Source organism: Pseudophryne corroboree, chromosome 9, assembly GCF_028390025.1.
Source record: "Pseudophryne corroboree isolate aPseCor3 chromosome 9, aPseCor3.hap2, whole genome shotgun sequence".
In the NCBI taxonomy this organism is placed as follows: domain Eukaryota; kingdom Metazoa; phylum Chordata; class Amphibia; order Anura; family Myobatrachidae; genus Pseudophryne; species Pseudophryne corroboree.
In genome coordinates, this window is record NC_086452.1 from 110,428,413 (window position 1) to 110,445,835 (window position 17,423).

The 17,423-nt window shown below is 47.1% G+C and overlaps 1 protein-coding gene across 2 annotated transcripts in view; it reads left to right on the forward strand.

Annotated features, from left to right (window-relative positions):
* NCF2 (neutrophil cytosolic factor 2) overlaps positions 1–17,423 on the forward strand; it is a 146,792-nt gene that overhangs the window by 6,860 nt on the left and 122,509 nt on the right. For both annotated transcript variants that reach the window (XM_063939760.1, XM_063939761.1), the window contains exon 3: positions 14,498–14,606. In XM_063939760.1, the coding sequence (XP_063795830.1) occupies positions 14,498–14,606 (109 nt within the window). The remainder of the gene's footprint in view (positions 1–14,497; positions 14,607–17,423) is intronic.

The window sequence follows — 17,423 nt, forward strand, 5'->3', positions numbered from 1 at the left end:
GCATTGGTATGCAGTGCGCATGCGCTTAGTTATTTTACTAAAAACTTAGCAGTTTTACTGTGGCTACAGCGGCGCTTTTCAGTCGCACTGCTGATCAGTAAATGATTGACAGGAAAGGGGCGTTTCTGGGTGGTAACTGAGCGTTTTCCGGGAGTGTGCTAAAAAACGCAGGCGTGTCAGGGAAAAACGCGGGAGTGTCTGGAGAAACGGGGGAGTGGCTGACCGAACGCAGGGCGTGTTTGTGACGTCAAACCAGGAACTAAACGGACTGAGCTGTTCGCAATCTAGGAGTGGGTCTGGAGCTACTCAGAAACTGCAAGAAAATATTTAGTAGCAATTCTGCTAATCTTTCGTTCACTATTCTGCTATGCTAAGATACACTCCAAGAGGGCAGCGGCCTAGCGTGTGCAATGCTGCTAAAAGCAGCTAGCGAGCGAACAACTCGGAATGACCCCCTAGGTCCGTTCTGTTGGTGACGCTACACCGGCCCTTCCCATCCTGTCTCTTTCCACCAGCACCACCGCATCGCCGCCGTCACTGAGGAGCACGGCAGTTGTGTGTGTACTGTGGCCAGCCTCCCGCAGCCCCAATGGGAAATATCTGTGTATCAGGCCCCAAAATTTCTGTTGATGGCCCTGATTTCCCCCCCTCCCCCCTCCCCCCCCCCCCTCCTTGCCAGACACACACATAGCAACCCACCCTGCTCCCTTACCAGCTAGTCATGGAGCCACCAAGTGCAAGCTGAAGCTATTCTTAGGGTCCCGTGGACACCCTTTTGTCAGCCACACAACACTTTGGTCTCCCGTGCAGTCACTCACCACCACCACCACCACATGCACTCTGTCTCCCAAACCTCTGCATGTGGCCCGAGCCTGCTCCGCCCAGCACCATCCGTGAGAAGGTTCTTCCAGGGGACAAGTCAACCCTGATAGTAAACTTGATGACAGGGCTCCTGTACAGTGCTATGGATAATCCAGCTGCCTTGTCAGTAATCCGACTTTGATACTTGCCCCATGGCCGCGGGTTGCACCGCTGGGCGGTGCCCCTGGTGAGTGGCCAAGGGGTAGATATACACCTGTCTCTTAGCTTTTGAGTGTACAACCACAAGATTTAAATGTCCAGTAGAAGTCTGGGTGGAAAAGCTGGGACTGTATTTGAGCGGTGAAGTTCAGCGGGCTTATGTTGATTTGTCTGATGAACAGGCTTCTAATTATCAGGAGGTGAAAATTGCAATACTGGCCTGGATAGGAGTGATGGGCCAGGGATAGACCAACCATGAATGGTATTTTGTTAACTGTAAAGCAGTTTGTTCACAGCTGGCATAACTCCCCAAATATGATGGAGATTCTAGCAGTTGATCACTGTATCCGTGGGCTTCACTGAAGCTTACAGAGGTGGGAGCTGCAGGAAACCCACAGTCTTTTGAGGACCTTGCCATGGCGATAGACTGATATTCAGCACTGCAACACACTTCAAGGGTTCCTGAGGGGAATCCAAAGCTGAAGCAAGGACAAAGGTTGACACTTCTAACACTGGAACTGGTGGTCAGAGCCTCTCCGTGTTGTGCTTTGAATGTGGTGAACACGGGCATTTCCGTGCACGAGCAATCAGGAACTCATGGATTGTATAGTTGCTTGGCTAGGTTCCACCTTTCCTCGTTGCTGCACTATGTTTCCTTCTACAGGGAGTCCGTTGCTATTTCGGACGACTGTTCTAATACACCAACATGCTGTATTAGCCTTGGTGGACTCTGGAAGTCAGCTGTCATTATTCTCTAGTTTTGTAGTTCCAAAAGGAATGTTGGCAAGATTGCCTAAGATGAAAGTGTTACGCGTTCATGAAACTATACAGGAATATGAGCGAACCTGTCTACTGCTTACAGTAAAAGGGCACACATGTATGGTAGTGGCTGCTGTAGTTCCAAGATTACCATACCCCCTTATTCTGGGGCAAGAATCTGCCTTGTTCTAGAAGTTATTGCTGATCAGATCTGTCTGGAAACGTCGGCAATTGATACATCGGCTGAACATTGAACCTTAATGGAACGCAGTCTTGCTCAAGACAATGTGAAAATCAACCAAAGCAATCATGGGCTAGGGACACTGTTGTGGACACTTTGGTACCACCAGATGTTAATGAGGATCAACGTAATTATATTACCCTATAAGATGCATTTAAAACCATTGTTGAAGTTAATGGTGTATTGAAAAATAAGGTGTATCATATGTTTTTGAGAAATTTGTTCTATAGAGCGATTGGTTGTTCAAGGCTTCAAGTGAAATATATTGATCAACTATTGATACTGCAGATGGTGACTCAAGACAGGGATGGGTTTTCTCTTGTTCCTGGGTGTACTACTCCTATAGAGCACAACCTAGTCTCATTCCATGGGGTAATAAGTAAACAACGGCCCTACCATAGACTCAAAGCTAGGCTACAGTAAAGCAGGAAGTTGAAAATTTGTTTCAACTAGTTGTGCAACATAGATCAGGAGACACGTGAAAATGCAGACACTCTCCTGTAAATGTGCTCTCCCCGCAAAATCCAAAGCTCATGGGTTAGAGAAGCTAAGGGGCGGGGTATGTTACAAACAGGGTATATTGTCCTGTAAATGTGCACTCCCCGCAAGGTCTGCTTCACCTAGGTTGGCAAAGCTAAGGGGAGAGGCAGTGGCTGACTGGACAAGAGGGGCAGGGTGCTATGTCTTCCCCGGGCCAGTACAATTATGCAGCACTAGGGCAGGTGCAGAGCTGAGTTTGCATATACCTAATAGCCAGGAATAATCTCTGCCTGCCTCCCGGCTATCAGCATCAGGCTGTGGCTGCAGCACAGTGCTGTGTGTGACTACTCAGCAGGGGGTCTGTGAGGGTGCGGGGCTTAGTTAATGAGCCCCGAATGGGAGCGGAGAGGGGGGGGGGGTGATTGGGAGGTTACAGCCCTCATACAGCTCACTCTCCCTCCTCCCCTTCCCTCCCACTTTCCACCCACTCATGAGTCATGCATAGAATAAGTTCTGCCCCCACCAGACGAGGAGCTGATGATAGCAATGCTGCTGCTGCCCTGAAAAAAGGGGAGGCTTGTCAGTGATAAAGGGGGCAAGCAGCTGTACTCCTGCAGCTGCTGCCCACAGTAAGCTGCTGTGTTTTCATTTGTTGTGGTTTTCATTTAGCCTTCCTAGGATGTTCGGGTCTTTTTTGACCCATATCAAATTACACCTTAGGTGTATGCTCCATTGCAACACCATAGGAAGGTTAAAGCTTCAAAACATAATATAAGGATTCCCTGTATACTAATATACTATATATACTGTATAAGGTGACGAGATCTGTGTCAGGTTGGGGTGTGCCTATGAAAGTGCAGGGAGCCCTGTATGTTTAATTTGTAATGGTCCTCACAATTTCTGTGGGAAGTCCAGGGGTATAGACAGTCTGTCAGCCTAACTTAAAAAGTTGGACCAGTGGTGCATACCTTCTCCGTAGTTATACTGATGGGGCATGGAGTAGCCCAACCCAGCATTGGAGATGGCCCTTCTGACACCTCAGCACTAGACCACATTATGGCCTGATTCTGAATCGGACACAGTGACAATGGGGGTCATTCCGACCTGATCGCTCGCTACAGTGTATCGCAGCGCAGTGATCGGGACAGAACTGCGCATGCACCAGCGCCGCAGTGCGCCGGCGCATACCAGACGGCCGAGGGCCGTCGTTGCCTAGCGATCTCCTTTGAGGCAGAGGTGGTCGCTGGGCGGGAGGGGGCTGTACGGCGGCTTTAAGACGCCGTTTAGGGGACGCAGTCCAGCCAACACAGGCGTGGCCGGACCGTTGAGGGGGGTGAGGGGCGACCCGGGGCAGCGAAAAGGTTCTCCCGGCCAGCTGCAGGAGCTGCGCTGGGCGGGAGTAACTCCTGTGAGATGCTTTTGCATTTCTGTAGGGGGAGGGGGGGGGGCACTGACATGCGGGGCGGACTAGCCCTGTGCTGGGCGTCCCCCCGCATGTCTGAGTGCCTGATCGTAGCTGTGCTAAATTTAGCACAGCTATGATCAACTCGGAATGACCCCCAAAATCAGATGCAGGGAAGAAATGTTTTTTTTTTGTCTGCAAATGCATCTGAGTCACGCTGCGCATGAGTCCTGTTTTTTTCTCGCACAGAGACACAGTTGGAATTTAGACACACGGTAGCAGAAATGTATGTGGTGTCCCTGGGTGCTGACTGGTAGGTAACAGATGCACATAGATGCTTTGTGTTATGGGAGTGTCACAGACGTGGCACTGCTAGGGATTGCATTCATAGACACTGTCACATAGGAGGCTCAATTCAGACGGATAATCAGCATCTGCCATAGTTCTGCAATGATGGTGCATACAAGTGTGCCATTCTATATCATTACCCTGATAAAACAAACCTATATATTTGATGTTCACCCAGAGCCGGCCCTAACCAATTTGATGCCCTAGGCAAAATTTTGGCTGGTGCCCCCTAGCATCGCCGCTAGTTCTGCATCTGACCCAGCAACACTCAGGCAGTGGGGCCCACCAGGGGTTTGCCCTGTGCCCCTGTGGGCCAGTTCAACCCTGCATAATGCCCATAATACACAAAATTCCAGACAGTAATGCACCTTACACATATGCCCAACATTAGTAATGCCCGTAATACACAAAATTCCACACAATTATGCACCTTACACATATGAACCACATTAGTAATGCACATAATATACATAATTCCACATAGCAATTCACCTTACACATAAGCCCCACATTAGTATATAACGCAACGCAATTTACTGACCACGTTACAAAACTGGATGGCAGGGGAATTTTACGGCATGGACTGACTGAGAAATAAAGTGTGTGGAGAACACTGCCCATGTTATATCCCTGCAGACACCTGGGGTTTGCACAGGGATAAGGGATACATGATACCAGGGTCCCCCTCCCCCATGTGCACAAGCAGTTTAGGTGATGTTGGATTTATGTGGATCAGTCTTCCACAATACACATGTGGTATCATAAGGAGCCATCCAGTAATAACCTTATATAATCATTGAAAGTGTCACAGGTCCAGGAATTGCAGTTACTGGGCTTCTGCTGTCTAAGGTCTCATAAGTCAGGGGCATTCAAGCATGTCGGAGGGAGTTCAAGGGAGTGTGTACTCTATTTGATAAATGTAAACAGCAGTGTATACAAGTACTGATTGAATACATTTAGAAAGTAACAGTTAGTTTGCAGACTGTCCCTCCCAGCATGAGATACTGCAGGGACATGCTTGGATGCCCCTAGACATGCTTGGATGCCCTAGGCAAATGCCTAGTCTGCCTATAGCTAAGGCCGGCTCTGGGTTCACCCCAGGAACATTGGCCCTCATTCCGAGTTAATCACCAGCTGCCGTTGTTCGCTGCGTAGCGATCATTTAAAAAAACGTCAAAACTACGCATGCGTATGGGCCGCAATGCGCACGCACGGCGTACGAGTACAAAGAGCATCGTTGTTTTGCACTGCTTCTAGCGACGATTCCATTCGCACAGCCGATCGCAAGGAAATTGACAGAAAGTGGGAGTTTATGGGTGTCAACTGACTGTTTTCTGGGAGTGTTTGGAAAAATGCAGGCGTGTCCAGGCGTTTGCAGGGCGGGTATCTGACGTCAATTCCGGGAACTTTGTCACAGCAATCATCGCACAGAATAAGTAACTACAGGGCTGGTCTTGTTTTGCACAAAATGGTTTTGTACCGCTCGGCTACACAGGCGTTCCCACTCTTGCAAAGCGAAAATACACTCCCCCGCATTTGCACAGCTGCTAAAAGTAGCTAGTGAGCGATCAACTCAGAATGAGGGCCATTGACCCTATTATTAGTTTATATTGTAATCATACATTCTATTTTGTTATGTTAAATATGTTTGTTGCTATATCTGATGGAATAATAGTAGCACTTGGAGTAGTCTGATGGCCTAATAGTGTCATGTGGAGGAGTCTGATGGCCTAATAGTAGCACTTGGATGAGTCTGATTGCCTAATAGTGTTGTGTGGAGGAGTCTGATGGGCTAATACTAACAATTGGAGGAGTCTGATAGCTTAATAGTGGCATGCAGATAAGTCTGATGGCATAATAGTAGCACTTGGATGACTCTGATGGCATAATAGTCGCATGCGGAGGAGTCTGATGGTCTAATAGTTGCATGCAGAGGAGTCTGATGGCATAATAGTAGCACTTGGAGACGTCTGATGACCTAATAGTGGCATGTGGAGGAGTCTGATGGCATAATAGTAGCACTTGGAGACATCTGATGACCTAATAGTGGCATGCGAAGGAGTCTGATGGCATAATAGTAGCATTTGGAGGCATCTGATAGCCTAATTGTGGCATGCGGAGGAGTCTGATGGCCTAATAGTGGCATGCGGAGGAGTCTGATGGCCTAATAGTGGCATGCGGAGGAGTCTCTGTGCTGTCCTTGCAGGGATTCAGCATTTGTGTATATGGCATGTATATGGCACTGTGGGGGCACTTGTGTTTCTCTTACGTCCTAGAGTATGTTGGGGTCCAAATTAGTACCACGGGGTATAGACGGGTCCACCAGAAGCCATTGGCACTTTAAGAGTTTGAGAGTGTGGGCTGGCTCCTCCCTCTATGCCCCTCCTACCAGACTCAATTTAGAAAATGTGCCCGGAGGAGCCGGTCACAGCTAGGGGAGCTTCTATGTGTTTTCTCAGTTTTTTATTTCTAGAGTTTGTTATTTTACAGGAAGGCTGCTAGCAACAGTCTCCCTGCTTCGTGGGACTTAGGGGGGGGGGGGAGGGAAGAGTAGGAACCAACTTAATAAAGAGTTAATGGTTCTCTACTCCGCTGACATGACACTGAGCTCTGAGGGAAATGATCGCAAGCCCACGAGGCGACCGCCCACTCCCGTAGCACGGCCGCCACCCCCTAACAGAGCCAGAAGATAGAAGAGTGGTGAGTACAGCGCTGGCGTCCCGATTAGCGGGTCGCCGGCAGGTATGGCGGCACAAGGGTTGGAGAGCAGCTCTGACAGGCTGCACTCCTGGCAGGCTTAGCAACATGAGGGGCATCCTGAGCCAGCACATTAACCCTACACTGGTCACATTAGTTAACAGGGGCTAATCCCGCTGTTAACACGTAAAAAGCCTCAGGCCAGTATAAAGAATAAGTGCGGGAAGCCGCGCGCCATTACAGGGGGCGGAGCTTCCCCTCAGAGCGGATCCAGCACTCACCAGCGCCATTTTCTCCCTGCAGATCATAAGACAGGATGCTGACAGGGGGCGCTACCCTCCACATAACTCCAGCAATACCTCTGCGGTACCAGGGTGTTATAGACACGGGGGAGTGTGATAACAGTACTAGCTACCCACTTAAAGTTAGCTAGTTAGTGCCGGGCTTTTATCATAATAACAGCCTACAACTTACAAGGGCGTGGTATGGCTGGCTCCTTATACTTTGTGACTCTCTGGAGGTACTCTGGGTGTGTGTGTACACTTTACCATGTCTAGGGACTCTGTGTCCTGTGCAGCAGAATGTATATCTTCTCCTGAGGAGTCTATTCCATGTACTCAAGACTGTAATGTAATTTCTCAGCCTTCTGGGTCCGAACCCGCATGGGTGGATGCCTTAAAGGGGATGATATCTCAGATTTTAGCTAAGGTGTCATATACTGAGAAAGAGACGTAGTACACTTGCCCAGATAATGCAAGCTGACACTGATACCGACTCTGATACAGGGGACTGTGAGGGGGATATGGACGGGGGTAGATGCAGCCCAGGCTAAGGGGGTGCAACTGATGATTGAGGCAATTAGGGATGTTTTAAATATCACTGATAAGGTACCTGTTCAGGATGAAGAGACTTATTTTACATTAATTAAGAAATCCTCCGTTACCTTCCCTGCTTCTAAGGAGTTAAACTCCTTATATGTAAAAACCTGGGAAAACACAGAGAACAAATTCCAAATTCCTGCAAGAATACTAATTTCTTTCCCTTTCCCTGAAGAGGATAGAAAGAGGTGGGAATGTCCACCTATAGTGGACGCTTCTGTATCTAGATTGTCAAAAAAGGTGGTTCTACCTGTCCTTGGCACAGCCTCCTTAAAGGAGCCCGCTGACCGAAAGATTGAGACTACACTCAAATCACTATACAGTACACTGCTACAGGGGTGGCTCAGAGACCCACTATCGCTTGTGAGTGGATTTCTAGGGCCATAGTAAAGTGGTCAGACACCTTACTTGATGAATTAGATTCCATGGATAGGAGTGACATTGACTTGTTTTTACGTCACATATAGGATTCTGCAGGTTTCATGGTAGAAGCCATGAAGGACCTTAATGGCCTGCTTAACGCAAGGGTCTCAACCTTGGACGTTTTGGCATGCAGAGGACTGTGGCTACGGCAATGGTCGGCGGACGCAGAATCCAAGAAAAGTGTGGAGAACCTACCCTTCACAGGTGAGACCTTGTTTGGGGACGCACTGGATACATAGATATCCACAGAAATGGCCGGTAAGTCGACGTTTCTTCCTTCCGCAGCTCCACCGGCTACGAAATCATATCCTACATCTAATCTGCAGTCCTTTCGGACCGCAAAATTCAAAAATAAATCCAAAGGTTCCCCCACCTTCTTTCGATGAGGTAGTGGAAATCCAGAAAACCTGCTGCGACAGGTTCCCAGGAACAGAAACCAGGTTCTGCTTCCTCAAAAACTTCAGCATGACGGTGGACCTCCCAGCCTAGAAATCAGGCAGGTGGGAGCAAGACTAAGAGATTTCAGTCACATCTGGGCAACATCATGCCTAGACCCCTGGGTACAAGATATTGTTACCCAGGGGTACAGGCTGGAATTTCATGAACTCCCACCACACAGATTTTTCAAATCAGTCTTACCAGCTTCTATGACAGAAAGTACAATTCTGCAGGAAGCTGTTCAAAAATTGGTACACACAAATGTCATTGTTCCAGTTCCACCTCAACTACACAACAAGGGTTACTACTCAAACCGGTTTGTGGTACCGAAACCGGACGGTTCGGTTAGACCAATATTGAACCTAAAGTCATTGAACCCACACTTGAGGGTGTTCAAGATGGAGTCTCTGAGAGTGGTGATCTCAGGTCTGGAGGAAAAGGAATTCATGGTATCCCTGGATATCAAGGATGCATACATTCACATTCCGATCTGCCCGCCTCACCAGGCCTATCTGAGATTTGCTCTACAGGACTGTCACTACCAGTTCCAGGCCCTGCCATTTGACCTCTCTACAGCACCGAGGGTGTTCACCAAGGTCATGGCAGAAATTATGCTACTCCTCTGCAAGCACGGAGTGACTGCTGCTGCTGCCGGGGCTGATGGAGGAGATCGTGGCTTGTGGCCCAGTAAGAGGACTCGAGCAGCTGACTCTGCTGCGGCGCCTAGTGGAGGTACGGGCCGATCGGAGGGGGTGAACACTTGGAGGAGGATTATGCCTGAGGGGGACACGGGGGACAATGAGCGGGTATACCGAGGCCATAGATTCTGAAGGCCAAGTAGTTTGGTTAGGTCCATATGGAAACGTAGACCCCGAAGGGACAGGAGGCAAAAACGGGGGGAAAGAGCCAGCATTAGACAGACTGCTTCTGTGCCCCCACAGACTTGCTCTCCCTAGTGTTTTTCTTGCAAATGTGAGGTCTCTCTCTAACAAATTAGATGAGATTTGGGTGACAATGGCTAGTCAGTTTTTTATTAATTCTTGTTCTCTTATGATATTTACAGAGACTTGGCTGAATGACTATATGCTGGACACTGCTGTACAGCTTGCGGACAGAACATTATTTAGATCAGATAGGACCATGGATTCTGGTAAATCCAAAGGGGGAGGTGTTTGTGTGTATGTGAACGATAGCTGGTGTTCCAACGCACTTCTTATTTTTATCTGCCGAGAGAATTCTCAGTAGTAATTGTGGTTGCTGTTTAAATCCCCCCAGATGCTCATGTGGTATCCGCTTTGGGATGTTTGTATACTGCCATAACTAAATTAGAATCTAAATATGTGGATGGTGTATTTTTAGTGGCAGGTGACTTTAATCAGGCCAGATTGAAGACTGTGTTTCCTAAATACTATCAGTATGTAAAGACTCCTACTAGAGGGGAAAATGTATTAGACCATGTGTACTGTAACATCAAGTAGGCTTATTCATCCTTTAGGCATGCTAATATTGGTAACTCGGATCATATTTCCCTGTCTTTGGTGCCAATATACAAACCCTTAGTCCGACGTTTTAAACCTGAAAGTAAATCGGTTACAACATGGCCACAGGGGGCTATGACCAAACTCCAAGATATTTTGGAGTTTACGGTCTGGGGTTTGTTTGTCGCAGAATCCCAGGAGGAGGAGAATGATAATTTGGTGAATGTAGACCATCTTACTTCTATGGTATTAGGTTATATTAATTGTTGCATTGAGAGTGTGACCGTCAAGAAACGTGTGAAACTCTTTGCTAACAATAAACCTTGGGTTAATAGCACGGTGAGATCGTTATTAGCAGTGGGGGATAGAGCATTTAAATCCAAAGATCCAGTTGCTTTTAGGGTTGCTAGATCAAACTTAAAAAAGGGAATTCGTGATGCAAAAAAGGCATTCTCTGTCATGCTTGAAACTAAATTAAAAAATGACAGGGACACGAGAAGCATGTGGAGGAGAATTCAGGACATTACCGACCATAAGGCAAATAAGAGTTACTCAAAACAACCAGTAGATCCCACGTTTGGCGAAACATTGAATATTTTTTATTCGCGTTTTGACAAGGATGTTGACTTTCCTAGTGCGTGTGTGGTTAATGAAGGAAATGGTGAACTATTGGTGCTAGACGAGTTGTCCGTTAAGAAGTGTTTCACTGCTATCAACCCCAGTAAAGCCTCAGGCCCCGATGGAATTCCAGGGAGTGTTATGAAGAACTGCTCGGAACAACTAGCAGGCATTTTTAATCTTTCCTTAGCACAGTGTATTGTTCCTAAAAATTTTAAATCAACAGTAATTGCTCCCATCCCAAAAAATTGTAAAATTAATACCAACGAGCCAAATGACTTCCGGCCAATTGCCCTTACGTCATTAATTATGAAGTCATTTGAAAAACTGATTATTAGACACTTAAAGGGCTTCATACCGGCTACTCTTGATCAATTCCAATTTGCATATAGGGCAAATAGATCTACGGACGATGCAGCCCTTACTTTATTTCACCATGTGCTTACTCATCTGGAAAATAGGGATTCCTCAGTAAGAATTTTATTCGTAGACTATAGTTCGGCTTTTAACACCGTTGTTCCTACTTCTCTAATTAAGAAATTGAGCCAGTTAGGTGTGGACAGTTTTGTCTGCAGATGGATCTTTGACTTTTTAACCAATAGGCCTCAGGTAGTCAAGATCAACAATAAAATCACAAATGAGGTAATGATTAGTAAAGGTGTGCCACAGGGATGTGTGTGGAGTCCGCTACTTTATTCCTTGTTTACCTACGACTGTGTTTCTAAATCAGACAAGGTGCATTTGCAGATGATATTGCTATCGTAGGTCTCATTAGTGGTAACATATCCGAAGTATGTAGGCTGGAGAAATGGAGTCAAGATAATCATCTAATTCTTAACGTTACAAAGACAAAAGAGATGATCTTGGACTTTAGGACAACCCATCGGTACACTTACAGTCCTTTGGTTCTGGACAAGCAAGAGGTCGAGATAGTAACATATTTTAAATTTTTGGGTATGATCATATCTAATGATTTGTCATGGTATTGTCATATCGACAATGTTATAAAGAAAGCCCAACAACGGTTATACTTTCTAAGGAAAATGCGCTAAGCAGGAATATCTGAGCCAATTTAAGTTCATTTTTACTCTTGTACTATTGAGAGTGTGCTTACTTACGGTATTTCCGTCTTGTATGGAAATTGTAATGTAGCAGAGCGTAAATCGCTTGACAGAATTGTTAATACTGCCGGAAGAATAGTTGGTTTACCATTGCCAAATATCCAGTCCATTTATGAAAAGAGGCTCCTTAAGAAGGCTAGGAGTATATTGAGTGACGAAACCCATCCTAATCACAGGGTATTTACCCTGCTTCCTTCTAACTTACGTTATAGGTCTTTGCTGTGTAAGACTAGTTTTTTTCCTAAGGCAATCATTATGCTTAATGGTTTAGAGGGTAGATAGGAGTGCAGTACCTGCTTATGTGTCCACTTGTATTCTTATGACTTTTAAAATATTTTATGGTGTCTTATCGGTACTTGTATTTTTGTGATATCTGCTTGTTCATACGGAAATCTCATTGTTTGTTCACATGTGAATATCTAATGATAATAAACTAAACTCAAACACAGCTCCCAGCCAGTCTGGGGGGTAGAGGACACCAGTTACCACCAGCAGCTGTCTGGAGGGGTCTAGGCATGGCCTGTTCATGGTGTGGGAGGGGCGAACACAGAAACCTGACCCTCCATGCACAGTACTGTATATATAAAGCAGCTGAGCTGGTTATCTGCCTCCACCTCCCGGTCACTGCACTGCTCACCTGGCACAGGTTCTTACCTCTTCATACTTGACTGATTCACCTTCTCCCCCAGCTGGTAAGTGGCCACGCGTGTCCCCGATGCCTCCGCTCTGAGCACTGCGGGACCGTTTGGTGGTTCCTGCATCCGTTTCCTGGTTACTGCTGCTAATTGTTTCTGTGTCCCAGGATGACAAGGAACCTAGGGTTGCAGCATAGTATATGGAGGAGGTGGTGCAGAGTATGCTGTATATGGTGAGAGCAGTATATGGAGGAGGGGGTGCCATGTATAAAGGGAGCACTATATGGAGGGGTATGGGGGTGCAGTGTGTACATAGGGGCAGTATATTGCGGGGGGTGCAGAATATGGAAGAGGATGGGTGCAGTGCATATAGGGGCAGTATATGGTGGGGAGTGCAGTGTACATAGGGAGTGTGTGTGTTACACAGAGGTGACCCTACCACTCCACTCTCTCCCCAGTACCTATCTAACCCATCCCCTCCCCCCTCTCTCTCCCCCCTGTGTCCTATCTGCCCGTACCCCACTCTCCACCTTCAGTCCCTACCTGCCCCTACCCCCACTCTCTCTCCGTATGCAGCAAGTGTGAAACAGTCAGATCAGTATTATTAATATTATCAGCAGCAGGTTAGAAGGCTGTAACATTTCCCTGCGGGTTCACTTTCAGTTTGAGCTGTCTCAGCTAACGGAGGTGAGGAGCAGAGTTGGCTTTTCTTATATGAGCACCATGTATGTATCAATGCCTATTTCCCTATAGATTGTGAGCTTGTGAGCAGGATCTTCCTACCTCTATGACTGTTTGTTATATTACGTTGCGCTTTCCAATTGTAAAGTGCAACGGAATATGCTGCGCTAATAAGAAACTGTTAATATAATAAAATACTAGCAGGGAAGTGTTGGAACTGCAATGGTTCCTGTGAGAAATGTTGAACACCCGCCCCCTGCTGGCAGTTAGGTGCTTGTACGCAGAGCAGATAAATCACTGTGCAATGTGCTATTAGTCTTTCAAATTCACAATGTTAGCTTCATTTTGCTAAAACATGATAAACATTTTAAAAGGGCATAGATATAACTGAAGCAAAGTGGATATGTATTGGGAATACTTATCCAAGGGACTCAAACAAGTCTTTTTTTAATCTTTTTTCCTTTGTATTTGTCTATTGCAAATATTATAAGATGAATGTAGAAAATATAGGGGCTAATTCAGGATAGATTGCAAATCGCGATCCAAGCGGAATTATTGCGCATGCACCCGCACATTCTGCGGGGGGCCGCAGAAAATGCGATCGCCTCTACCTGTCAGACAGAGGCGGCTGCTGGGGGGGAGGGGGAAGCGGCAACGCTCCGTTTACAGGGCGGAGGTGGCCAAACGGGGGTGGTGCGGCGCGAATTGGGGCGTGATCACGGTGGCTGCGTGACATCCCACGCAGCCGTTGCGATCGGGAAGATGGCGGCGGGCCTTCGCATTTCCGCTTGTTGAAGGGGGGGAGAAAACGGTCAGCATGCTAGGCAGCCTTGCCCTGCGATGGGCGGCCCTCAGCATGCTAGCGAAAGGGCCCATATTTGTTGTTATTTTCAGAAAATCGGGACATCTGCCGCTCAGAGGAGAGGGGTTTACAGGAGGACGAGGTGGAGATATATCATCTACGAAGTACATTTCTATAAAATGCTAGCTAGAAGCTCATTGGTTGCTATGGGCAACTTCTCCACTTGTCTTCTTTAGAATGTTTGATACATAACATGTCCCCCTTAGTGTTTTAGAAGTGTGACATGGCCGTGCCCCCTCACTCATCTGCGTCCTAACTATAAGGACCTAAACTAGAACATAAACTTTGAGTTGCTTATTATAACATACCATGACAAAACATAACTGGATGTCTGGTACACACAGCACAGTCCCAATGTGAAAGGTACAACTGAACAAGTGACAATCCCTAACATGTGGCTGTGTATTTATGTGCAGGTATAGCCAGGCTCTTCAGGACTGGTCCCGCTGCTACACTGAGTTACGAGGAAACCAGCTGATCGACTACAAAATCTTGGGGTTGACATTCAAACTTTACAGCTGTGAGGTGAGATATTGGTCAGAGACGTGACCCAGCCACACAAGTCGTCTCATTCACATATCATTTCATAACGTGTATACTGTAATTATGGTATACTGTGTAAAATATATCAATTGCCGGACAACAGAAATAGCGCAGTGATTAATTAATGATTATTAGGGCTGAAAATGAAATGATGGTTAATAATTTCTGAAAGAAGACAAGTAGTATATATGGTCTTGTATATAGTGTATTACTTTACCTTTTACAGTGGTTATTTAAAAAAAAAACACGAAAACAATCAAAAGGAGTCATGTGACCCCCAAGTGGGCGGGGCTATTCTTTATTCTTTAGTACAGAGAATGATACCGCGTTCAGATCGCAAATGCCGGATCCCACCCGGTAAAAGAAACGTGTCCTTACCGAGTGGGATCCGGCATTTGCGCTCCTTTGCTGGCTTTCTGACCCGGCAATATACCGGGTCGGTTGCCATAGCAGCGGGGGGGGGGGGCGCGCAGCAGCAGCAGGGGCGGGGGTGGAGGCGGCGCTGGGAGATGAGCTCATCTTCTGTGCCGCCTCTCCCCCTATGCTGTGAATGGGAACAGTGTCGCATCGACGCGGCTCCCATTCACACTGCACCTGACCCGGTATTCAACCCGGGTATAATCCTTCTTTTATACCGGGTTGAATTACCGGGTCAGACGACCCACTAATTCTCGGAAAGTGCTTTCACATCGCACACTGACCCGTGTCGACACCGGGTTATTTGTGAGATGTGAAAGGGGTATTACAGATGATCTGGCTAGCTCAGAGATCCTTATATTTCCCAATTAAACCTCAAATAAACTTACATTACAGAAGTCAATTTTTGTTAAGAAAATATCTAGTAGCATGGAATAAAAGGGGAGGTGTACATGAAGACAACACAATTTCCTTTACTCAGCAAGATATGTATTTCTTTTATGATATCCATATAATGCATGAATCTGTGCAAGTGTATTTAGTTCCTGTAATTCACTTCCTCATGTACTGTGCAGCTTGTTTCTAAATGTACAACTGTTGTCAAGCTGCTGTCCAGCACAGCCCTAAATAAAACATTCATGAGTCACCTATCTCACAAATCCACTCTATTGATTGTATCCCATTGTATGTCAGAGAGACCCTGATTGCATCCTGTTCTGTTTTTAAGGGGGGTACACACGGAGAGATCCGTGTTTAAAATCGAAGCAATCTGAGTAGATTGCTTAGATTTTAAGCACGGATCTGTCGTGTGTATGCCCCCCAGCGATAGCGATGTGCGGCGCTATCGCTGGTGCTAGATTGGCCTGCATGCAGGCTCAATCTAGCGGGTCGCTCACTTCAGCGCTGTGTGAAGTGAGCGGCCCCCCTTGCTCAGCACACATCACGCTGTGCTGAGCAGGGGGAGAGATGTGTGCTGAGCGGTATGTGTTAAGATCGCTCAGCACACATCTTTCCCGTCAGTACTGGCCTTAAAGGGGGGTACTCACAGGAGAGATGTGTGCTGAGCGATTTTAACACAGACCGCTCAGCACACATCTCTCACCCCGCTCAGCACAGCGCGATGTGCTGAGCGAGGGGGAAAGCAGACGGGGGGGCCGCTCACTTCACACAACGGTGAAGTGAGCGACCCGCTAGATTGAGCCTGCATGCAGCTCAATCTAGCATCGGCGATGGCGATGCGCGGGGCCGCGCATCGCTATCGCTGGAGGGCATACACACGGCAGATCCGTGCTTAAAATCTAAGCAATCTAGCAAGATTCCTTAGATTTTAAGCACGGATCTCTCCGTGTGTACCCCCCTTTAGTCTGTTCAGCAATTCAGGGAGAATAGATAAGGCAGTCCTCATAATGATTAATCCTGATCATTATTTTGTGATATACTTAACCCACATTCACCTGCTGGGCAATGCAGTGCAAGATACTATACCACAGGCAGGTACATACTTTAATTGCCCATACAGCACAATAGGCACTTCATTTACAGAACAATCAGTAGCTCAGAGAAAAAGGCACAGCTGGATTAAGGCTTTCGGGGCCCTAAAAACCAACATTCAGGTCACTGAGATTGGGTCTTAATTCCCTCCCTTCCTTTCCTCCAGCCCACAGGTGGGACTGTACCCAAAAAATATGGGCTTTTCTCTGCTTTGGCTATTCACAGAGCAGGTTACTGTGGAGAAGTTCCTGACTTCTTCAGTGGCACACCCGCTCCATGCCTGAATCGCATCACCATACTTTAGTTTGGTGAGTGCGATCAGGGCCGGCAACAGAAATCATGGGGCCCGGTACACCCATTTTCTCTTACGTCCTAGAGCAGTGGTTCTCAAACTCTGTCCTCAGGACCCCACATAGTGCATGCTTTGCAGGTAACCCAGCAAGTGCACAGGTGTATTAATTACTCACTGACACATTTGAAAAGGTCTGCAGGTGGAGCTAATTATGTCACTTGTGATTCTGTGAGGAGACCTGCAAAACATGCACCGTGTGGGGTCCTGAGGACCGAGTTTGAGAACCTGTGTCCTAGACGATGCTGGGGTCCATATTAGTACCATGGGGTATAGACGGGTCCACCAGGAGCCATTGGCACTTTAAGAGTTTAACAGTGTGGGCTGGCTCCTCCCTCTGTGCCCCTCCTACCAGACTCCGTTTAGAAAATGTGCCCGGAGGAGCCGGTCACAGCTAGGGGAGCTCTACAGAGCTTCTCTGGTAAAAGTTTATTTTAGAGTTTTTTTATTTTACGGGGAGGCTGCTGGCAACAGCCTCACTGCATCGAGGGACTGAGGGGGGGAGCAGTGTCCGCCTGCGGGGTCTGAGCCACTGTCTTCGC